A 25,017-nucleotide genomic window follows, 5' to 3' on the forward strand; every position below is an offset into this window, starting at 1 on the left:
ATGCAGCTTTAGATTGGCAACCTTTTCCAACTTCCTGGCTCGCTCCGATCCTTTGCCTTCGAACCTTGATCCCGACACCGTGTGGCAGCCTTATGTCTCATATGTACACGATGGCTACCTATTTCTACTGATGTGTTAAGTTGGTTAACTTAGAGAGCGAAGTCTAACATGGTACTTCTAATATAACTACCGTGCTGATTATGACAGCTGACCTCCCTTACAGATAGATCTACTAGATCTAGGTCCTATATTTCGCTGAAATGTGCAACAGAAGCCTTTCATCTTAGATTTCCGCCTGCCTAGTACCTTTCCCCCACGGGCCAACGGCTCGACACGTGTACTTAGGTATGTGTGCGGACGCCACAACGCTCCCGTGGTTACAGCCCTAGGTAGTAGTCGATCCGATAAAAAGCAAACACCTGCTTCTACGCTCGCTCCTTTTGCTTCTTCTATATTAGAGAAATCTTGCCTGCATAGCTGAAACGCGCGAGTTTAACGCCTCCCGCTCTTCTAAGATAGGCTCCTACCTTGTGATCTTTCATGGATCATTCCCACACAGGATAGTCTTTGTACCTCGTGGGCACGAAAGAGGTATCTTAGAAGAGGTCTATTTGACGACACGTGGTATCCTTCGCTTGAGCCGCAATACTCCTTGAACTGCTAGTTTGCGAAGTTCACCGAGCCAACCGAGTCTAGATAGTCGCACCGAGTTGAGCCCTAATCATCCGACTTCTTGGCGTATCCTTCCTTCGCAAACCGGTAGTATCTTATAACCTTGTCCCTGCTTATACGCATCAGGTAGATAACCGACGGCCTTTTAGTTTCCAAAGAGAAGAACTATTTCGCGGATCTAAGCTGCTTCTGTGTTTATCTCTCACTTTCGCTAGCTTCGGAGGCGCAAGCCACCTATAGTAAGCTCCACACATGAAAAAATCCCGGTTGCCCAGGTGGACAAGTTTGCTAAACCGGGCAACAACTAACGATAAAACTCTTGAGAACTCCGAAAAGGGAATTCCCAACAATTCCAATCACCTGTAGCGCCTGCTACTTTCGGTCTCTATTAGGATCTGACCGGTATAGACAAGAACCGGCCACCAGGTTACCAGGTTTGATAAAAGGGGGCTAGAGGGGTAGGTAGGTAGGTAGACGGGACGAGGCTTGCCGCGTCATGTTCGTTGCGTGTACATACATATAAGTGCATTTTCAGTAGGGAGGTACTTATGAGTACCTATCATCTTATAACCGACTCACATCACTACCTAAACATACAATCGAGTGACTCAGCTAGTATTTTGTATAGTGAGAAACATCTCAACAATACCATTAGCATTCCACCACTAGCTTCATTCCAATCCCATCCTTTTCCCCCTTCTTTTTCTCTTTTCCATCAACAATAGAGGACCCATTAACCGCGGCATATAAATTAGCCGTCCCAAACTGTCGGGCCATACTAAAATCCAAACCAAACACACTACCAATCTAGCTCAACAGGCTAAAACATCGAGGAATTCTAGATCGTCTCGCCCCTTTCGTATACCTACCTCGAGTAGAAGTAAACTAGGATCTAGGTGAGTTAGATCATCCCGGTGGGCAACTCGGACCGACTTGTGCGAATTTCTCTTACTTGGGTAAGTAAGTGAAGTTGTCAAGCCCGGGTACCTACCTATACCTACGCGAAACTACTCTACTCCGCTTCACTCCGCCCCAGAGCCTCGGATGTGGTGGCTATGGATGCGAATATGTAATGTAATGTATGTGCTGTAAGTATGTCTCAGCTAATGCACTGCTGCATTCCAGCGTCGGGTCTGAGCCACGTACTCTAGTGAAGATTACTTTAGATGACTACGAATGCTTTTTCACGTGGCCCTGGCGTGGTAGCTTTTGTGGTGGCGCTTCGTATAGACTTACGTGGTATACTAAAAGCGACTACGGGTGATCAGCATCACAATAAGCGTGTATCCAAAATTGTTTCTTTATTCTCTTCTCTTCAATGCGTATTCGTGTGATCGGGGTCCTAGGACAGCTTCCCAAGTATACAAGTCCATCCATCCAACCTAGCTGAATAGGGAATCCTCTGTTATCCCTGGTGAGGACGTCCCCAAAAGTAAAAATGCTATATGTTCGTGTCTAGGTAGCTAGGTGATGGCGTTCTCTTATATCATAATTCCAAACTCACTTGTAGTACTTCATCTCGGACCCTGACCCGAAACGCGTATCTCGTATTCCATGAATGTGCATCATGTGCCGTTTGCCACATTATCTATATCATAACTTCAAATGACATAGCTCTCTTTCGTCCAACCATAATAGATTTCTCGCAATGAACCTAACCCTCAATGCAGTTTTTCTCACAGGGAATCCTGACGAAATAAATAAAAGTGTCCATATGTGTACTCCAAATTCCCAACACCAAATCACCATTCCCCGTTCGCCTCGGCCACGACGACCAACCCAATTGTGTACTGAAATGGCGACAACATCGTCCCCAAAGGCCCATATATGCGGGAAGAAATGAAGAAAATATTGGATAGATAAGAAATAGATCGAAAGACATTTTCAACAAGCCAATTATGCCACAACATATGCTATTACTCCTGAATGCTTGCTTTTGTCCATGCTGATGATGAGGTAGTCGGAATAGTGAGACAAATGGTTGTAAACGGGGGTTGAGAGGTATCCTCATAGCTTTAGGATGTTTCAAGTTTCGTAATCCGCGTCGCTATCTAGTAAAGATGAATTACTAGAATGTGGATTCTTCTTGGTCAAGACTGCTCTTGGTTTCTCGCTACTAGTGGATGCAGTGCCAGATACACTATTGTTGCGAGCTTTAGTCAACTTACGTGGCTGGCGTTTAGCCGCTTGATGCAAGAAGGAACTCGAAGGACTAGCTATGGAGTCTTGATCGGACAACGTGATCTCGCTGGATGTACCACTAGGCGGTTGGAAAGGCCTTATGCTCTCCCTGATTGGTACGACAATGGGTGGCGAACCGGTCGTGAAGTCATGCTCATTAACCACAGGCGGGCTAGGAACTGGGGTAGAGTTGCTGTCCGAAGATTCAGGAGGGGTTACTTGCGAGAGAATGGGGTCTAAAGAGTGCCTTGCGGGTGGTGTTGGCGGCTGGATGGTTCCCGTGGTATATGTATCCAACTTTCTCTTGAGCAAGTCCGCTTTAACTGGTTTCGCGAGATAATCATTCATGCCTGATGCCAAGCACCTTTCTCGGTCACCTTGTATTGCGGAAGCTGTCATAGCAATAACCAAAACCTTCCTCACCTCTTCAATGGGGTCCTGCCTGAGAAGTTTCGTGGCTTCGTAACCGTCAAGTACAGGCATTTGAACATCCATCAAGACCACGTGGTAAGGTATTCCCTCCTTAGCCTTCTGGCGTAGACCTTCCACTGCTTTGAGCCCATTTTCGTAAGCATCGACCTTGGTATATCCAAGTTTGTGCACAAACTTAATAGCAATCCTCTGATTGATAAGATTGTCTTCTGCGATGCATATGCGGATTTGATCTTTCGGAACTCGTGCTAAATCCACTACTGGGTGCGGCAAATGGTGGTGAGAAACCGGTTGAGGAGCATCGCGTTTTCTACTGGTATCTGGGAGTCCAGTAGGGACAGGTTGTGCTTCTCCTACTGATACCTCAGGTAATGCCTTATCGAACGTGACGCTGAACCAAGCCGTCGTACCCTCATGCTCCCTACTATCCAATTGAATCTCGCCGTCCATCATGTTTTCAATAAGCGATTTGCAGATGCTAAGGCCGAGTCCACTGCCACCATATTTGCGAGCGGTACTGGCGTCGGCTTGGCTGAATGGTGTGAAGAGTTTCGTCAGCTGCTTGTCCGGAATGCCAATACCCGTATCCTCAACCCAGAAAGTCAATTTCGCCCTTTCGGAAGTATTGGAGTCAACTCTAGCACCAATGGTAATAGAACCTCGTTCGGTGAACTTGATACTGTTGCTAATGAGATTACCAAGGACTTGGTGTAAACGAATAGGATCTCCGTATATCAACATGGGAGGAAGATTTATATCTTGAATAACCTTGACGTTTTTCGATGTCTTATCTTGATTGCTGTAGGAGACGGCTCGAACAACTTCGCGGACCATCTCTTCCGGGTTGAAAGCAGTAATATAGAGCTTCATCTTATCCGCTTCCATCTTGGAGAAATCAAGGATGTCGTTGATAACCGCGAGGAGGAGGTCCGCCGATACTCGGATCGACTCAGCCATCTCAAACTGCTCCTTGTTGAGGTTGCTGTCTCTTAAGAGCTCAGAGTTGCCAATTACACCGTTCAATGGTGTTCGAAGCTCGTGGGATACATTTGCGAGGAAGATACTCTTAGCCTTGGCTGCTTCCTCAGCGATTTTGACATTACGTTTGGCCTCAGCTTCCGCGTGTTTTGCCTTGGCTTCCGCGTCTCGAGCTTGAGCGACCGCTTTTTTCTGTATCCGAACCATTGCCTCGTTTTCCTTGGATACTTTCTCAACTGCTTTCATCGAGAGGGCATTGGAATAGCTGATGCCGATTTGGTTTACAAGTAACTGCAACACGGTAACGTTCCTGTCTGTGAAGGACCCTGGCTCGCCCTCTAGGTAGAGAACACCCAGGAGCGGCTTCCCTCCATGACAAATGGGGATTGCGATGATGGCCTTGCTTAGGGAGTTGCTCTGCAACCAGGACTCACTAACATTCCCGAATCTTTCATCGCTAATGAGGTCCGGAATGAAGACGGGTTCGCGAAATCGGGCGCAGTATAAAACTACGTTTTGAGCGACTAATGATGTACCAACTAATTGTTGCCCAGGGATATGTGCCGTGGCGCCTCTTTCCGAATCCCCGCTTGCTGCGATACACCAATTGTCTTCCACATCATCTTCATCTTGGACGATAATTGCGGCCTGAGTTGCGGATCCACCGCATGTTTGAAGAATCACATCGCACATCGTCTTTAGTAGGACGTCAACTTGTAAGACGGATGAGATAACTTGGGATGAAACCAAGATAGCATGAAGGTCGATCATGTCAAGAGCGGGCAAACCAGCCCCGGCTTCAGGTTGTGTAGAACCACGCCAAGCCGCCATTCGTGTTTCTTTTGTTTCGGCATTCACAGCCTGTACTGATTGTGGAACATCTTCATTATCTGCGGCATAAGTGACGGAAGCGGAGTCACCAGCAAAATCGGTCTGGACAGCTACTTCGGCGGTTCTTGCATGGCGGGTAGGACTATGAAGTAAAAATGCGTGATCTTCCTCGATGCGTTGTGCGATCCCGGTGGCTCCCAGTTGTCTCCAAAGCGCAACCGACTCTCTCAACCCTGCTGTTGCTGACCTCCTCGCTGATTGTCTAACGAAGAAACCAGCCATCAAGAAATTACCGAGAGCTTCCTCGAAGAGAAGGCTGAACTCTGACGCGTGGTCTAATGCCGTTTCATAATGTCGTATAGCACAACCGTGGTCATTACGAAGTTCTGCGATCTGAGCATCTAACCATTTTGACCATGAAAGATAATTGGCGTTGGAAACAACCTGCCAGTCCTTTATTTTCTTGTTTAAGTCTTCAAGCTGTGTAATGGTGTCATGAACTTCGTCCTTCGAGTCGGTAGCGTCTGTCCGCGGATCATTAAGCTTGCGTTGCATGAGACCTGCAAGGGCAAGGCCGTAGGAGACTAAGACGGCCCGAGTACTCCGCGAGGACCAAAGAAGATCCAGCTTATCCAAACACCTTCGCCCCATTTCGCACGCTGCTTCGTAGTGACCATACAGATATAGCGCAATGATTTCCATCGCCTCGTAGATTAGGACCGACCGACCGCCATTCCGTGTTTGGATATTGAGCCACGTCTTATATGCGTTCGAATTATGCTGGTCGTCGGTCATCACTGCTTCGGCGCTTGTTACATTTGTTTTTCCTTGTAGCGCTCGACATATTTGTCTAACCGCTATTAAATAAGTCCCGCCCCGAGTATCCTGGTGCCAGCCTGGGACTTCCTCGCAACAGTATTGACAGATTGATTCTAGATAGGCAACGTTTTCGCTCGCGAAGAACTTTAGTTGGGTTGAAAGTCCAAAGCTAAGAATAACAGTCAGGCGGTCACCAGAGCTAGAGGCGTACTCAACAGATTGATCGGCATATGTCACGCAAATGTTAATAGGAACCTGAATGTGGCTCACAAAACTGGCGTATGTCATATAACCACGGGCAGAGGAGAACGGATCGCGGGACCGCTCTAGAATTTCTAGGCATTGGGTACCAAGCTCCGCGGCGAACTCGACCATGTTGAACCTAGATAACGCGATCATGGCGACATATAAAAAGGCGGAACTGGAATAAGGGAAGTGCCCTTGTGTTAAAGCGAGAGTGATATGTGCAAGGGCGAGGTTATAGAACTCCAAAGTGTCGCTCCACCAAGCAGCACTGATGGCATCCGTGAGAATGGCCCCGACCGTCATCTGATGAGAATCAATGAAACCGGTAGGGCTTATAATCTCCGTCCGATCCATAACCTTTATTTTGGCGGCTAGATTCATAAATGTCGCATCACATTTCTCAAAGGTAGGGTGCGTGTCAATTTCCACCTTCAATTGAGACAAGCTCTCTTTGAGCACACTAAGCGCCTCCTCTGCGTTCCCATTTTGAGCATGGACACGGGCCTCAAGAAGCCAGGCTGGGGCTTTGTCCTCGGCGGATTTGGCACTCTGCAAAATGGTACTCGCAATACTATGAGCCGAGGCATTGCTGCCCATATAAATATAGCATTCCGCCGTACGCAAATGAAGCTTAAGGGTTTCTTCATAGTCCACATCCTCTAGGCCGTCCGTCCATGGATCAGGCTGCAGGAGCATGATGGCGCTATGGTAATATTTGGCGGCTGTGGGTCTTGCGCTGTTCTCTACGGCTAACGCCGCGCACTCCATTAGGTGTTTTCTATAAGGCTGGCGAATATGGACTTTTCGCCTGATAATGTCCACCGCTTCTGTGATATGCGATGCGGTGTTATCTCGTGTCTTGACTTCAGACCCGTGATGTTTTAGGAGGGTCTGTGCAATGGCGAAGTGCATTTGAGAATTGTTGCACTCCTTCAAGGATGACGCTGCTTGGACGTATCTATCATGGGCAAAACGAAATCGATCATCAGTCTCGCCCTGCACGATAATACAGGCGTTGATTGCCGCTTGTAATCCTGCTACGGCCGCCTGTTTTGTATATCTGGTGCGATAGAGAACCTCACTTAGCTCTTGGTCTTCGCCGTCAACAAGATCGTATTCGCCGCTCAGGAGTTGACATATTAGCTCAAACGAGAATGAACTTCCTAGAAGGGCCGCCCATGCTAGAATAGCTCGTGATGCCGGTGGGAGCTCGTTCAGCCTCCGTGTTATGAAGTCGGTATTCAAGACGTCATAATTATCTTCGCCTTTGAATTGTTCGAAGAGCCAGTCTAGGTCGAACAGCCACCTATTTTCTTTATAATCGTACCATATACATTTCTTGCGGAAGCAAGCACTTAACATCTCCCTCATATAGAAAGGATTGCCTGCGGTCTTTGATTGAATTACGAGGGCCAAGGAGGCAACATCCTCTTCAGGCCGACATAATGTCGATGCCACATATTGCAATATTTCATTTTCCGTCAGAGGTGACAAGGCAACTCTAGTGATCCTTGGGCCGCCGGATTTGGGATGTTCTGATCTTGAGTTAGCGTAAAAAGGACCGACAGAGACAAGACGGGATAATTCACCGTCAGTCTCCGCCGGCTGGAGAATCTTTTGGACCTTATCAGGCGACATCTCTTCGGGCCGGTAAGTTATTATTAGTACCATTTTGAGTCGAGCTGAGATCACTTGAGTGATCAACTCTAGAGACTCTGAGTCCGCAAATTGGAGATCATCGAGACACAAACATACGAAGTGGTGGGTTGTAAATATTCTCAGCAAATCCAAGAATGTGTTCATCAAGCGAATTGTTTTTGTAGACACGCCGCCCCGTAGAAATTCTTGGGAACTCTGCGATGTCACTCGCGGACTTTGGGGGCGTGGCTTGCCCGGTGAGCTCACAGGAGATGAGCTACGTCTATGTGCTGAAACCCTACTGACCCGAACGCTTGTCGAACTTTGGGATGGGGGAAATAATGATGGCTGTTCTTGAGAGCCGAGGAGAAACTCAGGCAGTCCAAGTAAATTGTGAAGCACTGGCCAGATTGGACGAACATAGTCTTTTAAGGCTCGGTGGAAAGGCGTCTCCGTGTTACTTTCTCCCCATACTTGTTTGAAAAGAGAAGACACAAGCTTCAGAAGTGGCCCAAATGCGGTTCTCCTAGCCGTATCGAATTTTGCTGTTGCGCAATAACCCCTGCGCCTAGCATCAGCCAACACTTGTTGGACCAGGAAACTCTTCCCTAAGCCTCCTGCACCCTCAATAGTGATGACCTCGCAATGGCCGCGTCTTCGAAATTTCGCTGATCCCAGTTGTCTTGAAAGGCTAGTAGATGTTTCTGTACCGCTATGTCGCGAAGAAGATTGACGTTCACCCAAGGTGTCGAGGACGGATTTTGGCTCAAGAGAGACTGATTGATGCCTGTCCCATGGCTTGGATAACCTAGCTGACTGATTTGATGAGATAGTATCGCCGGAAATTGTTTGGGCGTCCGTCCCATTCACTGAGGAAGGAACGCCGCTTCTCAATTGCTTTGGTTCTGAGATATTAGTTTGGGTGAATGAACCGCTTCGTCGAACACCCCCTTCGACAGAGCTAGCGCCCTCGCTTGAAACATCGGCGGCGTCGACAAGGTCATTTGATAAGGCCGAGCCATCCGAAAATCGATTGGTAGCCCCGAGACTCGCGATAGCGTGGCCTCTTGCAACTCTCTCGATGACTTTTATGAGCTCATTGTGTTCTTTCTGACGTCCGATCATAGCCGTGGGTAACATGAAAAATGACGAAATATCTTTTGAAGCAATGCGCCACTCCTTCAGCGCCGTCCAGTCACCATTTCCTAAGAATTTTTGAATCATCTGTAAGTCATAGCGTAGACCACTAGCTGAGTGATAACGTTCAGAAACGTTTTTGGCCGTGCATTTCTGTATAACGCGACCCAGCACTTCAGGTATATCCGTCCGAATATTGGATACCAAGGGAATGCGGCGACTAAGAACACATTGGACGATATCTAATGGTGAGGTTCCCGTGAAGGCGGGTTGTTGTGTTAGAAGCATCCAGAACAATACACCTAGAGAATAAATGTCAGTCCTCGTATCAGGCTCTGCCGGCATGCGACCTGTTTGTTCGGGGCTGATGTAAACCAATTTGTTCTTTGCGCCAAGTTCTTTGGAGAGTGTTGACCATCCAGTGCTAGTGAGTCCATGTTCGAAGGACCTCACACCCGAGCCAAAGGATATCAGCTTTACCTTATTTGTTTCTATGTTAAAATGGAACGCATCCGCTCTTACTTCTCCATGAACCATACCATGGCCATGGTGTAAAATCTCCAGACACTGGGTAGCGCCGATAGCAAAATCGAGGAAATGCAATAGACTAATGGGCGGTTCTAGAGAGAAGTCAACTCGGCGATAGGCTTCGAATCGGTCCTCGATTTTCCTAGCATAGTAGAAAGCGGGTCCCAAATCCAAGGCCTTGAAGAGATAATTTTCCCCAGGATGTTCATAAATAGCTACTATTATAGGCGCACGATCGCCCGGTTGTGGGCTGAGGCGGATAAGGTCGATGGGCTTCACATTATGTATTCCTTCCGGGTCGGCGGTGGCGATCAGGTTTTTCGCTATGTGAAATGTTCTTTCTTCGCGGAGGACGTGATAAGATACACGCGCGACTATCTGTTGTTCCTCGACGTTGGAAAGGTCGGTGGCTAGACTGGAGAAAGCAGGCGGGGAAGTCGATGAACGTTCGCTACTGGCTTCACTTGGAGAGATGAAGCCAAGATGGAGGTCGGCGGCCGTCGCGCGACTAGGGACAAATTTGGCGATCGCCGGTGGGCTACCTAGGTTTTGCAAGGGGGATGTTGTCGTGGTAGTTGTCGTTGAATATGGCGATATAAATCTTGTACCATAGATGTGCCTAGACAAAGATGCTCCACGTTAGACAGCTACTACGTAAGATGCGAGCTGATCGCATTCGGGAAGGATACCAGTTGTCATAACTCGAATGGAAAGGCCTTCGAGATTCATCCCATGTAAAGCCGCCTAGCTGTCGGAGCCGTTCGAAGATCCGGGCTGGGGGATCAAGTTGGTCGTCCGACATGACGACGGACCCGTCCATGACGTCTTAGCATACATAAGGAGGCCGTCCACGGCGCGCGTCGTTTAGTTGGAAGGTAGAAAGTAAGGAAGATTCCGCCACCGTCGCGACACACATGGCTTTGCCCGGGGGGGCCAAAGTTCAGAGAGACAAATTCGAAGATCGAAGAGCCTCCCTGAATTGGTGATCTTCGCCCCGGTGTAAGGGCCTTAAGGGAACTTAGGGACCTTCATCCACCCGGGCTGTAGAATCCTGCAAGAAATTTGGTGCTTGTCGCTTAGTCTTGAGACCGCTAACATTCGGGCGACAAGTTTGCTCTATTGTACATGTAGTAGTAATAATAAATTCCAAGATCCAAGATCCCTCAACCAGGTTAATGTGTTAATGTAAGATTGATGTGTAGCTAGGATGTTTGTATGTAAAAACTATGAGATATGAATGGCCAAGTGTTTGTTGTACAAGAAAAAACTCGTTTAATAAAGAGACTAATACAAGAAAAGTTGTAGGAATGGAGTTATATGTACATGCCTACCTACATCGATCGAATGGGGGACGTAGCTACCCAGAAAGCCCAGAAAAAAGCTGCCCTGCTCCTGCTGCCCTCCCAGCCAGCTTGCATACATGTACCTTCTAACTTGTATGTAATCTTATTGACCGTTTTCTTGTGGGCGATTGCCCCCCTCTATCTGGTACTGCCCTAACAGGCGCTACATCCGGCGGCTAACTTTCCCCTCTTTTCCACTGAGAGCAAATTGGGAACTACCCCAGCCGATCAGATACTACAGTACTGAATAACACTTGACCAGTTATACAAACATTTGAACACTTGCACTTTTCAGCCATCTCCAGCTGTGCATGTGACAAAACTTACGTGGGTAGCTCAAAAACCAATTCGCTTACATACAGGTATATAGGTACCTATAAGTATTAAGCTGCGGTCTTACATTGCTTTTTATGTACACAGATAATGACGTATATGTAAATGCATAGATAGCTTACATAACTTTATTAACAGTATACCCTCATTCTTGGCAACAAATTGCGGCGCCGGTCTCGTCCAGCTGAGTTGATACAAGTGGCATGAGGTTGGGGGTGGCAACGAACTTATCATATTGGTACCTTTTCTGAGAGTGGCACATGAACTACTAGCAGTAGTGTATAGGGCGATCGATGCGACAATATCGATATTCGGACATAGCAAAATACCACCTTCGACTAAAGCAAAAATGACCGAAAAACTGATCGATCGAAAATTAACAACTTTAAGGTGCTTACTATATGTACCGAGGTCTGCAAGGCTGACGAGGTAACGAGGAATATTGGATACGACTTTTTCAACGTAACCTCTTAAATATGTATAAGTTGATTGGTCATTTCATACATAACATCACATCCGGTCCATTATTAAAAAACGGCAAGTTAATCAGAAATCTATTCTTCTTTCTATTCATTAAGTCTCCTACCGTAGTAGAAAGACACTGACTTTTGATGCTTTCTTGTTTCGTCGTAAGATCAAGTCAGAATTAGCCTATCATTCCATTGCCGTCGCACTCATCAAACATGAACAGCCATATGCTCAACATAACGGTTTGCCAGAAAGCTCTAGTTCTTTTTGAAAAAAAAAAAACATCAATCAAGAATGTAGGCCGCAAATAGGCTATCTTCACAGCTTCACAGGGCTGCCATTACATTTACCTCGCTTATTTGGGGTGCGAAGGTAGTGCCGTGCCAGACTTCTTGGCGGCTAGAGGACCTTGGTCAAGACGGCGCTCAGTGTTCTGGCGGGTGTTGACAAAGTCAGGGTAGTTGAGTGTAAGCTCGACGGCGCCGTTGACGATGTGGTCAGCGGCTTCTACACCCAACATAAATGAGTGGTCCTGGTTGCCGACCTCGTATCGCCAGCTACCGAATCGGCCACGAGAGTAGATGTCCAAGTCCTGGAGCTTGGGGAGAAGCTGCTTCAGGACACCTTCACGCTCAAGAGTGGGTGTGGGGTAACCGTGGTCGAACTTGCGGTGGTAGGTGGAGACAATCTCGTCCTCAGCCTTGATTAGGTCGGTGTTGACCAAGCCCTGGATGCAGTCCTTGAGCAAGTTGGCCTCATCAACAGGCTTGAGAGATGATTGCGACACCTCAAGCATGACAGACCAGTATGGTCCCTCCTTGGGTTCCGTGCTCGCGGGCTTGCTGCCGTTGGCAATGGAGATAGTGGGGAGCTTGACATCAGCCTGGGGCTGGTTGTAGGGGGAGTAGTTGGAGAAGATAGTGGCTCGGTAAAATGGGCAGTTGTCCTCAGGGAAGTAAAGCTAGATATTCAGTCAGTTATAATCCAAGGTAAATTTGTATTAACCAATAACTCACCCAGCACTTGTCACCAATGCGCTCGGGTCGCGCACCTCGGAGACCAACACCGATAACATGAGTGGAAGAGTAGAATAGGCCCTTGCTCAGGGTGACTAGCTCTTGGTTGCCAATAGACTCAACTAATTGGTCGACGTTCATCGTGGAGACGAGCTTGTCGTAGCCGATAGTTGTGCCATCCTTAAGGGTGACAACCTTCTTGTTGGCGTCAACCTTGGTGACTTCTCCCTTCTTGCCGAATCGCTTCTTCTCGTCGGGAAGAGTGTTCGCGACGGCAATCCAGATACCACCAGTACCATCACGAGCAGGGAAGCGGAAAGTCGCGTTGGGACCCCAGTTTCCGGCAACCTTATTAAGAACAACGTTCTTCACAACATTCTTGACGTCAGGGGCGGCGACACGCTCACCTAACCATTGACATTGCATCTGGACATTGAATCTTAGAAAAATTTATCGATTTCGTAAGGAGGGGCTGTGACGTACCTTGGTGGTGGGAACAGCCCAGACCTTGTAGTTGTAGGGTCTCATGAACATGTCGGCAATACCAGCACCAGTCATGCGCATAATCCACTCGTCGAAGTCCTTGGGCTTCGTGTTGGCAACGCGCACCTCAAGAGAAGCGTCAATTAGACCATCAAGAGCTGTGACTTGGTCCTCCTTAGGCAACATGGAGATGTTGTTCTGGAAGGGGTAAGGGACCCAAAGATTCTTGTAGCGGACGTAGGAGATACGTTGGTGAGTGTACCAGTCATCCTCCTTAGGGAGTGCCTCGTCAATGCAGTCGTCGAAGTACTTGTAGTGGGAGAAGATGACGTGACCACCAACATCGTAGAGCTGTCAATACAATTCATCGTCAGCCACGTTTTAAACGGCGAGATTGCGGGGAGTAGATGGACTTACGAAACCCTCAGGTGTAACATCAGTAGAAGCTAGACCACCAGCCTTCTCGTTGGAGTCAATAATCAACCACGAAGGTCCATTCTATACCAATTATCAGTTCACGATAATTTCTTATCTAATTTGGCGGTGAGGCATACTAGCTGGTGGAGGCGCTTCGCAGCACCGAGACCAGTCGGTCCAGCGCCGATAACGAGAACGTCGACGTTACTAGGAGAGCGAAGGTTAGTCAATTGGATATTTTGAAAATGATTCTTAACACCACGGAAGTATACACCCTCGGGTTTACATCTGGAAAAAACTTACATGTCCGCACACATTTTGTCCCGTGGTTATTTTGGGATGGTTTCTATTCGAAGGCGGGGAAGAAGCCTCAAGTCTCAAGAACACAGAAGGATCTTGAAACGGCGGAAAAGAATGGATGATAGACTATCCAAGTCAACGAAGGCTGCAGGACAAAGTCTGTCTAACTCTATAGTGTACACGAAGTGTGTGCGTATGTGCGTGTGGGCAGACAAGGAGGGCACTCAAGAAAAAAGAAAGTCCTCAGGAGAGCAGCAGTTGTGTTGTTTTCTATAATATTTTTGGAGGGGTACTGCACTAAAATTGTGGACTGTATTAGTACCGCGCTATAATGGTGCTAGGCGTGTGCGCCGATCCACTTATCCTGCCCCCTGTCTCTCCGTCATGCAACTTGGCAACATTCACCCATCCAATCAGGTGGAGCTTAAGTCCTGATACGGTCAAGATGGTACCTGCACCTGCATACAAATGAATACCTTAGGTACCCTAACATTATCGCTACCTACTTAATTGCAGAGTACTTATCGGTGGGTGGTGGAATAGGTTAGGTATTAAGTAAAACATCTCCATCTATAACCAACCTTGGAACTTGTAGACCGCCAAGGCGACAAGACATGTGAATCAGCGTCGAACCTCTTGTGTTAGAAAGACGGGTACGGGATGTACCAAGTATGCATGAAACATAAACGACTTAAGCATTCGAGCAATCGAGACTTTCTACAAAACGGTGCTGCTAAATTAGGATTGAAGATAGAGTTATTCCAGATCAATCTTTTCTCTCCTTGCCTCCTTCTCCTTCTTTCGCTTCGCTACTACATGTATGTATTGAAAACGTCAATAACGTTTTCGACGCGGCGGCTGCAGGGACCAGAGCCTGCAACGAGTTTCTCCTAAACTTTATCTTGGGTACCTTCTTACTCAGAGTACTATATCTCTTGTACCCAATCTACAAATCTACAACACAAGTGTCATACTGATTTACATCCCTCATACATGTACCTATCTAGTTTCGCTGCCATGATTCGTCCGAGTCGCACGAAAGAGTAAACACTGCCACCTACCTACCTAGTTACCGCTAGTTTCCCTCCAAACTAAAGGACACCGTCAATTCAGGGGTAAACTCAGGAGAGACTCTTCCCCCCCCCTAAAATCCCTAATAGGGGGATCATATTATGACGATCGCTGTCCCTCTACAATTTTCTATTGACACACATACTGTGTAAATACATAACCGACATTAAAAATGTCCGCATGTGAAAGATAATCGAGTTCTGATAGGAGCAAATTCGGTGTGTGACAGTAATCAGCAGCAGAGCATCAGACAAAGAGGGTTGATTGACCACCGGGAAACCCCTGCCCGCAATTTCATAATAAGATGAAGCTCATACTCGTCCCCTTGTACGCGTCAACCTCGAAGCACCCAGCATCTAATCGCTTGTCAAGCACGACATCTTAAGCCTGTCATCAACGCCCGCAGACCCGTCACCTGAAATAGATAAAATGTGTGGTACCTAGTGCTACGACCAGTTTCGCATGGCACCGGGGAATATCGTGCTAATGCAACACTTACAACATTATATACAAGATGACAAGGTGACAAGATGAGGCTGGTGAGCCAAATAAAATATCTTACTACTCATTAACATATCATTACGTAGGTATATCTAATCATGCTATTTTGATACCCTTCTGGCCATTTTTGGACATTTTGCCCCCAGTATACCATGTCTTAAAAAATTCGCGGCAGATCCATATCGTAGATAATTCGCCTTAGGTTTGCGACGACGACTTCGCGCGAGTCAAGCCAGTAAAGCAGTGGGAACGCTGATGAGAGTATTATCTACCAGAGGCTAGCCAGCTCTAGAACCCCGGCAACTGAGATGGTGTCGAAACTATCTACCTACCTAATAAAATAACTAATATCGGAGTAGAACTTGTTCTGGCGTACATAGTGTGCATAGTATTGCCAACCCCTTCTCGCCGGTCCTCTACTACATTCTACTACCGCCGCTAAATATCATTACTATCACTACCCACTCTGCCACTTCCCGTTACTCTGCGATTAACATGTCGCATTTGTCGGCCAAATTGGGTCTTGAAGATCTTTTAATTTCGATAAGGTCGTGTCCCGCCCATACCCAGGTCAATGGCTATTTCCTACTCAGATGTACATGTACAAAAACCAATGTCGATCTTGTTTTCCGCTTCCAGCACTACCCAGTTAGGTCGGCAAAACTGCATCCCTCTTCAACTTGCTTCTAGTTGGAGCCTCAGGACCGGTTAGCTCCGCGAGATCGACGGTCAAGATTTGCAAAGTGCTCAAAGCCGCCGTCTCAAGTTGATGTATTTGGCCCACGGGGCCGCCTGGCGGCTTAAAAAGAAAACTTCCAAAGTGGAAATCCCGAGTATTCAGTTCCGTTAGGTCCAAGTTCAGAATAGCTTCCTCTCGAGCGAATACAAATACTAAAAGGTTAGTTCTCAGCCGGCTCTTTTTTGAAGTGATAGTCCTACGTGGAATCGTGACATGTCCGAATTGAGAGGGGGGGGGGGGGGGGGCCAAGGAGGGAAGAGAAAAAAAAAAGAAAGAAAAAAAGGTTGATCTTATCGTCTTAGGGTATCTGCTCATCTATAGCGTTAGTAGCACCTTTTTTTTTTTAGGGTGGCTACTATAAATATAAGGCACTAAAATACAGTGAGCATATCTCACTAATAGGGGGGCTTAACTAGGTATCCCCTATTCCCTTGCTAGCACCACATTTGCTATTACATGTATCAAGTCAGCCGCAACAACAGGAGTAAGATATTGACCGAGTAGGTAAAATATACTTGCAGATTCAAATCAATAAAGGAATATATGATGGATTATTCGTACACATGGGCTCGACTAAGCTGCGAGATAGAAAGGCTGGGGAATAATCCTATGGCGTCATACCACCATCTTACTTGCTCCTGTTGTGCAAATCGGGTGCCTCATCTCAAAGTATTGCTAGGTACTATTGACAGATGCAGAAGCGATATAAAATCTCATAAAATAAAACAAGCCTTTACGGCACGTAGCGTCCAACGTTTAACAGTTAGCGTATGGCACAAGCCCAAAGGGGTCCTTACCTAGCAGCTGAAGTACCTATTCACCTGAAAGAAAGCTGCCATCTACATCCAATCGGTATACCTACTTTAGAAGATACTAAGTACGAACTATCCCATCTGCATAATCGGGCAACCATTCGCTTGGGATGTATGTATGTATGTATGTAGTGTTGCTTACCATCTTAGGTAACCATATAAATACATACTAATGTAAGTAACAAGATTCCACGACATACTGCCAAGGGCACCAGGTATTCGGGTGAGTAGATGCGACGGGAAACTTGAATCGTGAAAACGGACGGAAAGCCGCGGGCTGTGATACGTGGCCCCGAAGTCTATATTGTGCTTCATACCTCGTATTTTGGACCGAAGGAAACGTGATGACGTTGAATACGAATCAACCTTCATTATTCTGATTGGAAGGGTGGTGATGATCCAAGACCAATGTCTACGCTACCTTTTTTGTATTGATATCCGAAGACACCCCCCACTGAGCCTCATCGCCTCGAAACGACTTTGAGTACATAATAGCGTACCTTAACCCTGGCGTAGATAGCCCGGTTTACCAGGGCTGGTCCCGTCTAAAAAGAAAGGTTGGAAATTCGGAGGGTTTTTCTCCTTTGTTGGCTACGTCACAGTGGAATAAGTTAAAAAAAAAAAAAAAAAAGGTACGGGGCCGCAATTCATCGATGGCCCTGGCTTTAAAAATGCTTAATCTCCAACAGCTTCAGATATGACGGACAGGATATGAAACCGCGTGGTAGAATAATTCCCGTTGGTTTCGATGGCAAACATCCCATCCCATCTCATCATCCCGCTTTTGCCCACCTTCTTTGCCCAGGTACACTAAAAATGCTGTGCCCATTACGAGGTCCGGGGATGGCCAATGACAAAATCGGAATCGAGAAATATGTGGAAAGCCTAAAGAATACATACGGAACATACCTACACTTACGAGTTGGATTGAGGATACGTAAATACGTGATCGGGAATAAAGGAATGCTATTTGTTTTGTCTGAACTACATAAAAATATGTGTTGAAATAATATGTAAATACCCTACCTAGGTACCTAGGTAAAATGTATAAGAAATATCAATGTCTATTAATGTCTGTCTATTGTTACTAAAGGTGTAAAATAAAAAAAGCCCTTAGGTGTGTTATCTTGAAACACAGGCTTAATCTATGCCTATCCGCGCTAAGACACAGTAGACAGTTGGAATTACAATCCTCTAAAATTGGATTGGATAGAAAGAACAAACTGTTCTAATTGTTCCAAGTCCTTGTTCTATGGCGCCGTGGGGAGGGATGGCCCATGATGAAATGAGAGCCTCTCAAAACGACATCAGTGGCTGTCAATTTTCAGGTTTTATCTATTAGACCTATAAGACTAACCCCACGCTTGTCCCTTTAGGGTAGCACTACGCAATTATTAGCCCCTGACTCCCCTGAACGCAGGAATTCCAGGGAATGAGAGTTATTAGTGGGGGTGGAAAGAGATGCGCTTGTATGGGTTTGTACCCATGAATGAGATGTACCGGTACCTGTACTGGTACTGCAGTCCGTCTAATAGGGTGCTGTTAGGTGGCGGACAGGGCAAGCAGAGGGGCACTGCCCAGAAGGGGGTAGGTGCTTTGCACTTGCTACGGCACGCACTGATGATGCGACCGTGTTTGAAAGCTCTCATTCAATTGGGGCGGGTTCTGGGGCTAAAATTGTGCGGGATAAGCACCTTGGTTCCTAAATTGCAAGATGTACCCAGGTACCTCCCATACCAAGGTACCTAGACCTTGTCGAACGCGAAGCACCTTTCAAATCAAAATTTATTAGCCGTACCATCTTCTTTTTTTCAGTCCTCTCTTTTTTTTGTTCCGCCTTCTTTTTCTCTCTGCGCTACCATCCGCAACTCGTCACTCCTGTTTCCCCCTCCAGTTGTCGACGACTTTTTTCTCCCTTCTACATACAAACAGCCTCAAGTTTCTTGAAGCTAACGGAAGAGAGAAACAAGAGTTCATTTTTGATTGACATCAAAGATATTTGTTGTCGTCTTGTGAACTTCTGCAGCTTCCCCCACCAGTAACGCCTTTCCCCAATTCACCTAACTCTTTAATTGGTCTCAGCAGGCTTGGCCTAGTCACTCTTTCTAAACCGTGTCGTCTTCAATTCTTTCAACTCTTACTACCCCTTTCTACTTATTTCGCAACCCGCGAACTGCTTCACATACCTAAATACAAGTAATCATAGCAACAATGGCCGACGAAAAGAGTCGTACCTCGGGCGAGATTCCCCGACCGGAGCCAAAGGGCCCTATTCTGCCCACTACCAACCTTGAGGCTGAAAAGCCCCAACCCCCAAAGCCAGCTGTTCACCCGGCTTTTTACGTCGCGTATGTCGAATCTTAAGCCATAGTTATTGTCGAAGTCGAGGAACGAAGCTTGCTGACAACGGATTCCTGCAGTGTTTGGATCAGTCTGTCGTCATCCGTCATTCTATTCAACAAATGGATCCTCGACACTCTCGAGTTCCGTAAGAAGCCCACAATTGATTGATTTGCGACCGTGAACGAGACCTAACAGTATTCCAGGTTACCCCGTCCTTTTGACATGTTACCACTTGTCTTTTGCGACTGTCGCGACCCAGCTCATGGCGCGTTACACCTCTCTCCTTGACGGTCGCAAGTCCGTTAAGATGACTGGACGCGTCTACCTCCGTGCTATCGTTCCGATCGGTGTCTTCTTCAGTTTGAGTTTGATCTGCGGTAACTTGACCTACCTCTACCTCAGTGTCGCTTTCATCCAGATGATCAAGGTATGGAATTAAAGAGCTTCAATTACATGAATGTACGGATTTTAACAAAGGATTGATAGGCCACCACCCCCGTTGCTGTCCTTCTTTCCAGCTGGGCTATGGGACTTGCACCCCCCAACATCAAGCAACTCCTAAACGTTTCCGCCATTGTTGTTGGTGTTATGATTGCCTCGTTCGGTGAAATCCGATTTGTCTGGATTGGTTTCCTCTACCAGCTTGGTGGTCTTCTCTTCGAGGCTATCCGTCTTAACTTGGTCCAGGCTCTTCTCAGCTCCGCTGAGTACAAGATGGACCCCCTCGTTTCCCTATACTACTTCGCTCCTATTTGCGCTGTCATGAATGGTGTTGTCGCTCTCTTCTGGGAAGTCCCCAAGGTTTCTATGGCTGAGGTGTACCACGTTGGTCTATTCACCTTCTTCTTGAACGGTCTCTGCGCTTTCTTGCTCAACGTTTCCGTTGTGTTCTTGGTAAGTTTTCAGTGCCAATTTGCAAATTTGAAAATAATCGCTAATCATATGCACAGATTGGCAAGACTTCTGCTGTTATCATGACTCTTTGCGGTGTCCTCAAGGATGTTATGCTTGTCGTTGCATCCATGCTTATCTGGGGTACTCCTGTCTCCGGTCTCCAGGCTTTCGGTTACACCATTGCTCTTGGCGGTATGATTTACTACAAACTTGGTATCGAAGCCATTAAAGGATATGCTGGCGAAGCCAACAGACAATGGGCAGAATTCGGTGCCGCTCGCCCTGCTGTCCGCAAGATCGTTGTCATTGGTGCTGTACTATTACTCGTCTTCGTTCTTTTTGGAGGCTTGGCTCCCACATATGCCCCCGACTACGACCCGTCCCAATACCTTGCCGGTGCCGCCGAGAAATTTGGCGTCTCTTCGTAAGCGAAATGTGACAAGATATACAAACCTCCATTTTCACAATACGCTTTTGTAATCTTCAGAGTGGAAGGGAGTTATGGTTAGGCTCTACGAGATCCGACCCGTGACGGGTGAACGCTACGTGATGAGCTAGTACGCGTTTCCCTGATTTTTCGAGTACATACTTGCACATATTTTCGACCATCTTATGTTTGTGGGGGCGGTAGTAATTGGAGAAATTTTTCTTTGTGTTCGCGGACGCTGATGAAATGGGGTAGCCACATGGAATTATTGTACGGCTATTAGAAAGCAGAAAGGCGTCAAATGCAAAAGGACTTGGACTGCATCTGTTTGCATCACGATAGGGCTAATCTTCATGTAACTTAGAGAGCCTAGGAGGAATTAGACCTGAATGGAAACGAAACTAAAAATTGCATATCAAATTTGTTTGACTCCTATTTTCTCCTGTGATTGGTATATGATGTTGATGCTACGTTGTAGTTGTGATGTTTCGTTTCGGCCTTATAATCCTTATTCAGCCAGTATGGGTAGCATTGTGAAGTGAAACACCGTAGCTGACCTATCACGGGTAATTAAATCGGCCGAGTTTTTATCGTCTACATGAAGGGTCTAAATGATACATGTTTAGGTGTATATGATTACTAACTTTGCAGTGTCACTTAGCAGAACAACCGTTCCATCGAGGTTAGGTACTTTGGCACATGTCTACGTATTCACATTACGAATCACTCAGGTCTAGATACCTAAGTACCTAGGGAGACATCTAAGAATAGATTATAGTCGTAAATTCTGTTAGCTATTCAGCTTATGCCATAGGACTATATCTCGGCATATTGCTACGATCCACAAGTTATCTCGTGAATGATGGTAGCCCACAAGGTCACATATGTACGCCCCGAGATAAAAAGCAGGTAGAGGTTCATTCGTCAAGTGTGTTTCATTTTTCATGTTCCTGAATAATTCAGAGCAAGACCCTTTGAGGCTCCTAATGCCATTTGATGATGCGATTTACATCCCAGACCGAAACCCCCCTAATACCGAACGACGGAAGTTGTATGCAGACGAAAGGATTAGAATTCTGTTAATAAATCATTAGCATATTTGTCGTAGCAGATATAATTGTCTATTATATCGAATTATGAGGAAACATACTCAAGGGTGTGAAAAACCATCGGTTCTTGCCGCTTGTGTAGCGCTCCTCTAGGACCTTCTTCACGTTCTTCTTAGCATCCTCACGTTGGCTGACCTCCTTGAAGGTGTCGTTAGAGACGACACCCTTAAGACCCTCAAGCTCGAGGGTGTATCGGGTGGGCATCAAGTGGTTGTAGTTGATGGCCTTGATGAAGGGCTTGATCTTTGATCGCTTCTCCTGTCGCGTCTTGGACATGCGTCGGGTGATCTTGGAGGGGTATCGCTCAATACCAGCGACGATGGCGTGGCCGTAGGGGTGGAGCTTGTTACCGCTGTCGACGGGCTGAATGATGACGACCTGTTGAAGTGGAATCTAGTTAGAATGATATTTCTTTCCCAATTTCTGTTGCGATAAAAATTTGTGCTTTGGAATCCGTAGAATTGTTGGAAACAATTGTGCAGTGAATCAATATCGGTTTCCCAAAGTTGTAGGTATCCAGTCCAATCCGTGTCTTAATTGTCCATGAAGTTGAAGTTGCTCTTTTCCTTCCATTCAACGTACCTTCTTTCCGGCGTATCTGCCGCGGGTGATGATGGCTACTCGGCCGACCTTGAGGAACTTCATGTTTTCGGCTTCTCTGTCGTCTTCTTCGTGGTGAGAATCGAGAGGGCGAAAGGGAAGTCGGGGATTGTTGGGTGGGTTGGCGTAATTGGTCGTAAGGTCGATTGAGGTAGTGAAGATGTTCGCGATGGCTAAGAAAATCGAAAATGTGCCTGAGAAAATTAAGCGAACTAAGGGTTTTCCCATTGATTGGCTAAATTGTGCTTGGTGGGGCAAGGTTTGAATGAAAAGTCATGCGTGGTCCGAGCTTGATAACATTTTTAATGGACACATCCATTCGTATTTATCTCAGGTACCTAGGTACACCCCGCCATCGCTTGTCTCTGAGAAAGCTTCAACTCTTTCGATGGGACTCTAGTAAACCACCTCAGAACTACCGACTCTACTCTGTAAATACTCCTCCTCAAAAAGTGATACTCCCCTAGAGCTCCATACCGTTCCAATGGCTCCCCAAACCTATATAATCTCCCGTATAGGGGATCCCATCTTCGCCGTTGTAATCGGGCTCGGAGCGGCTGCGACAAGAATTAATCGAGAGGGGAAAGAAAAGGGTAGAACGCCACAGCAAACCATTCAAGCTGGGAAGAGGTACACTCCACGTAGCCCGTAGTCAAATGGGACGCCCTCTCTAACCTGGTCTCTTATGTAGACGATTTAGTAACATATTTAATAAGCCGTCGCAATGATACTCTATACATTACGGCAACTCACTTGACTACCAACCGGAGGCCGGCGTAGGATCGCGGTCCTTAGAACTATGAGTACATTCACATCACCTTACGACGCGCGTTCGTCACCAATAATACCATACCTGGCTACAACACGCCTTCTCCGAAATTCAATACCGGGTAGTTTTGCAACGACTATCGTTGATGAAGTCTTACGAAGACGGTCAGCAATAACCAAGTTTAATACGGATCGTTATGTGCCATCGAAAAGCCCCGCGGATCTTGACGTCCGATAGAAAACAAGGCGACGCAAAGAAGAGATAAGGGACCGCTATATGGACATGACCAAGGTCTATTACAATATATTAAATGCTGCCGCTGGACCCTAGTATTCAAACTCCGAAGAACCAATCCTGATTAATCATCGCAATTTCCCATTAGCCCCCTCGTCATTATATCGTTACACCATCGCATCGTTGGCATTTACATGAATAACTATGTGGCGTATGCAGGACCATACTCTTTCTTCATCGCTTCCCTCACCATCTGGCCGCATAACTTGGCGGTCGGGTTAGTACTCACAGCCAACCCCTTGGCAATTTCGTTCCCGTACCGCCCCCCCAAAGCGAAGTCCCTCGAAGCAGCCTCCTCAAAATCAATCTTGGTCCAGGTCGCTTCCTTCCTCTCCCTTATGTCAGCCACTTTACTGGTCTGGAAAAATTTGGATGTCGTGTAATAAATGGCTGCTCGTTGAGTATGCGCAAGTGCCAAGGTTTTCCCAGCTTGCGGTGAGATGGAGGCGAAGAGGCTTTTCGGTGTCAGAAGCGCGATAGCTTTGTCGAGGTCTGAGAGGGCGAGGACTGCGGCTTGGCGTCGCTCGGCTGCATCTGCATCATGTTGTAACCCTCCCGGACCGTGTCCGCCGGGGAACAGCATCGTATCTCCGTGCAGTCTCCTCAGGGCTTGTGCCCTGTTATTTCGAGCACTCGCATAATCGGGGTACTCCGAGATGATATCGCCAATTCTTGATACGCATTGACGATACTCCTTTACCAGCCCAGCCACGGAGTAATGTCGCTCAAGGTCGGCGTCTTGTGTCTCGTTCACCGATTCTGCTGTGGAATCATGCCTTTGAAAATTTGCAAGTTGGGTCTCAAATTTCTGCATGGCTGAGATAACATCCCGCTCTTTCTGAGAGATATCATCGTAGATTTTTATGTTCGTTATGTTCGGGTCCTTGGGCAATGATGCGTCTACGATGACGGCTGTGAGAGGATTTGATTCCGGGTCCTTGATCTTCTCCAGGACGTTGATATCACGCCGACTGAGGGAATTTGTCGCCATTTTAGTAAAATAAACGGGCCGGGTATCGGATTTGAAAGTGCGTTCGAGGTATCGCTATGTTCGAGTTGATGTAGTGAAATACCCAAGAGCTAGATAGTAAAGCAGAGTATTCCTGGAAACGATTCGAATGGATGAAATCAAAAAGAAGTATACCATCGAAGTATGATACGAACTAGGCTGACCTCATTTATGACAGACAACTAGATAAATATTGGCTACACTAGGTATCCTCTTTACCTGTCGTGTATCTTCATCAGCAGTCATTGTTTCTCCACCTCGGCTTCTAATGCAATGCCGACATTTGTTACCACCGCCTGTTATCTCCTCATTCACCCTGCAGACCTGCAGCCAACTTGAGGTCAGCAGCGATAACGAAGAGCCCCCTTTTTCGCTCTTCCCTTTCTAGCCGTCATAACCCAGAGATGCTAATTGGATCATTCTAAGCAGAAATGGGTGGCGTCGGATAGGTGTAACTAGCTCAAAGCTATGGGGGCACGGCTAGCTTCGGCAAAGGGGTCTGACGTCTTTATTATTCTTTTCGGCTTGGTTTGGCTTTATGGTTTGATCCCGCATCCACCGAGATTTGCGTTTTATGAGGCGCAACGGGCAACAACCACCGCCAAATGTCCAATGCATTATAGTAAT

At 46.8% G+C, this 25,017-nt stretch overlaps 6 protein-coding genes across 6 annotated transcripts; 1 reads left to right on the forward strand and 5 right to left on the reverse strand.

The window, feature by feature from the left end:
• Nucleotides 1–2,606: 2,606 nt before the first annotated feature.
• Nucleotides 2,607–10,485, reverse strand: F4822DRAFT_258995 (putative histidine kinase HHK1p). Its single transcript, XM_051454544.1, has 3 exons — nt 10,152–10,485; nt 7,749–10,081; nt 2,607–7,694 (listed from the first exon to the last, which is right to left on the reverse strand). The coding sequence occupies exons 1-3, from the start codon at nt 10,280–10,282 to the stop codon at nt 2,698–2,700; spliced, it is 7,461 nt and encodes a 2,486-aa protein (XP_051314586.1). The 5' UTR covers nt 10,283–10,485; the 3' UTR covers nt 2,607–2,697.
• A 1,132-nt stretch (nt 10,486–11,617) lies between these two features.
• F4822DRAFT_404044 (FAD/NAD(P)-binding domain-containing protein) lies at nt 11,618–14,101 on the reverse strand. The gene is made up of 6 exons (XM_051458157.1): nt 13,826–14,101; nt 13,660–13,729; nt 13,523–13,603; nt 13,106–13,456; nt 12,623–13,048; nt 11,618–12,567 (listed from the first exon to the last, which is right to left on the reverse strand). The coding sequence occupies exons 1-6, from the start codon at nt 13,837–13,839 to the stop codon at nt 11,962–11,964; spliced, it is 1,548 nt and encodes a 515-aa protein (XP_051314587.1). The 5' UTR covers nt 13,840–14,101; the 3' UTR covers nt 11,618–11,961.
• Nucleotides 14,102–15,819: 1,718 nt separating this feature from the next.
• F4822DRAFT_259030 (uncharacterized protein) lies at nt 15,820–16,531 on the reverse strand. The gene has a single exon (XM_051454545.1). It carries the CDS (start codon nt 16,446–16,448, stop codon nt 16,044–16,046), a length of 405 nt encoding a protein of 134 aa, XP_051314588.1. The 5' UTR covers nt 16,449–16,531; the 3' UTR covers nt 15,820–16,043.
• A 2,181-nt stretch (nt 16,532–18,712) lies between these two features.
• F4822DRAFT_404048 (TPT-domain-containing protein) lies at nt 18,713–21,029 on the forward strand. Its single transcript, XM_051458158.1, has 5 exons — nt 18,713–19,293; nt 19,366–19,433; nt 19,492–19,715; nt 19,775–20,182; nt 20,239–21,029. Exons 1-5 carry the CDS (start codon nt 19,157–19,159, stop codon nt 20,608–20,610), a joined length of 1,209 nt encoding a protein of 402 aa, XP_051314589.1. The 5' UTR covers nt 18,713–19,156; the 3' UTR covers nt 20,611–21,029.
• Nucleotides 21,030–21,359: 330 nt separating this feature from the next.
• On the reverse strand, nt 21,360–22,513 carry F4822DRAFT_404052 (ribosomal L27e protein family-domain-containing protein). The gene is made up of 3 exons (XM_051458159.1): nt 22,301–22,513; nt 21,760–22,096; nt 21,360–21,685 (listed from the first exon to the last, which is right to left on the reverse strand). The coding sequence occupies exons 1-3, from the start codon at nt 22,361–22,363 to the stop codon at nt 21,678–21,680; spliced, it is 408 nt and encodes a 135-aa protein (XP_051314590.1). The 5' UTR covers nt 22,364–22,513; the 3' UTR covers nt 21,360–21,677.
• A 778-nt stretch (nt 22,514–23,291) lies between these two features.
• F4822DRAFT_259069 (uncharacterized protein) lies at nt 23,292–24,624 on the reverse strand. The gene has a single exon (XM_051454546.1). The coding sequence runs from the start codon at nt 24,370–24,372 to the stop codon at nt 23,524–23,526; it is 849 nt and encodes a 282-aa protein (XP_051314591.1). The 5' UTR covers nt 24,373–24,624; the 3' UTR covers nt 23,292–23,523.
• Nucleotides 24,625–25,017: the final 393 nt, after the last annotated feature.

Source organism: Hypoxylon trugodes (genome assembly GCF_022578975.1).
Source record: "Hypoxylon trugodes strain CBS 135444 unplaced genomic scaffold F4822scaffold_5, whole genome shotgun sequence".
NCBI classification, from domain to species: domain Eukaryota; kingdom Fungi; phylum Ascomycota; class Sordariomycetes; order Xylariales; family Hypoxylaceae; genus Hypoxylon; species Hypoxylon trugodes.

Excerpts from the sequence above, each read along its gene's own strand:
- F4822DRAFT_404052 (XM_051458159.1), bottom strand. The coding sequence starts at position 22,363 with ATGAAGTTCCTCAAGGTCGGCCGAGTAGCCATCATCACCCGCGGCAGA. Across the intron at positions 22,097-22,300 it reads GCAGATACGCCGGAAAGAAG|GTCGTCATCATTCAGCCCGT; the intron begins GTACGTTGAATG and ends CCACTTCAACAG.
- F4822DRAFT_258995 (XM_051454544.1), bottom strand. The coding sequence starts at position 10,282 with ATGGACGGGTCCGTCGTCATGTCGGACGACCAACTTGATCCCCCAGCC. Across the intron at positions 10,082-10,151 it reads CATTCGAGTTATGACAACTG|GCACATCTATGGTACAAGAT; the intron begins GTATCCTTCCCG and ends ATCTTTGTCTAG. Across the intron at positions 7,695-7,748 it reads CCAGCCGGCGGAGACTGACG|AACATCCCAAATCCGGCGGC; the intron begins GTGAATTATCCC and ends ACTCAAGATCAG.
- F4822DRAFT_259030 (XM_051454545.1), bottom strand. The coding sequence starts at position 16,448 with ATGAGCAGATACCCTAAGACGATAAGATCAACCTTTTTTTCTTTCTTT.
- F4822DRAFT_404044 (XM_051458157.1), bottom strand. Across the intron at positions 13,457-13,522 it reads ATGTTACACCTGAGGGTTTC|CTCTACGATGTTGGTGGTCA; the intron begins GTAAGTCCATCT and ends TTGTATTGACAG. Across the intron at positions 13,049-13,105 it reads GGGCTGTTCCCACCACCAAG|ATGCAATGTCAATGGTTAGG; the intron begins GTACGTCACAGC and ends TTCAATGTCCAG.
- F4822DRAFT_259069 (XM_051454546.1), bottom strand. The coding sequence starts at position 24,372 with ATGGCGACAAATTCCCTCAGTCGGCGTGATATCAACGTCCTGGAGAAG.
- F4822DRAFT_404048 (XM_051458158.1), top strand. The coding sequence starts at position 19,157 with ATGGCCGACGAAAAGAGTCGTACCTCGGGCGAGATTCCCCGACCGGAG. Across the intron at positions 19,716-19,774 it reads CTTTCATCCAGATGATCAAG|GCCACCACCCCCGTTGCTGT; the intron begins GTATGGAATTAA and ends AAGGATTGATAG. Across the intron at positions 20,183-20,238 it reads ACGTTTCCGTTGTGTTCTTG|ATTGGCAAGACTTCTGCTGT; the intron begins GTAAGTTTTCAG and ends TCATATGCACAG.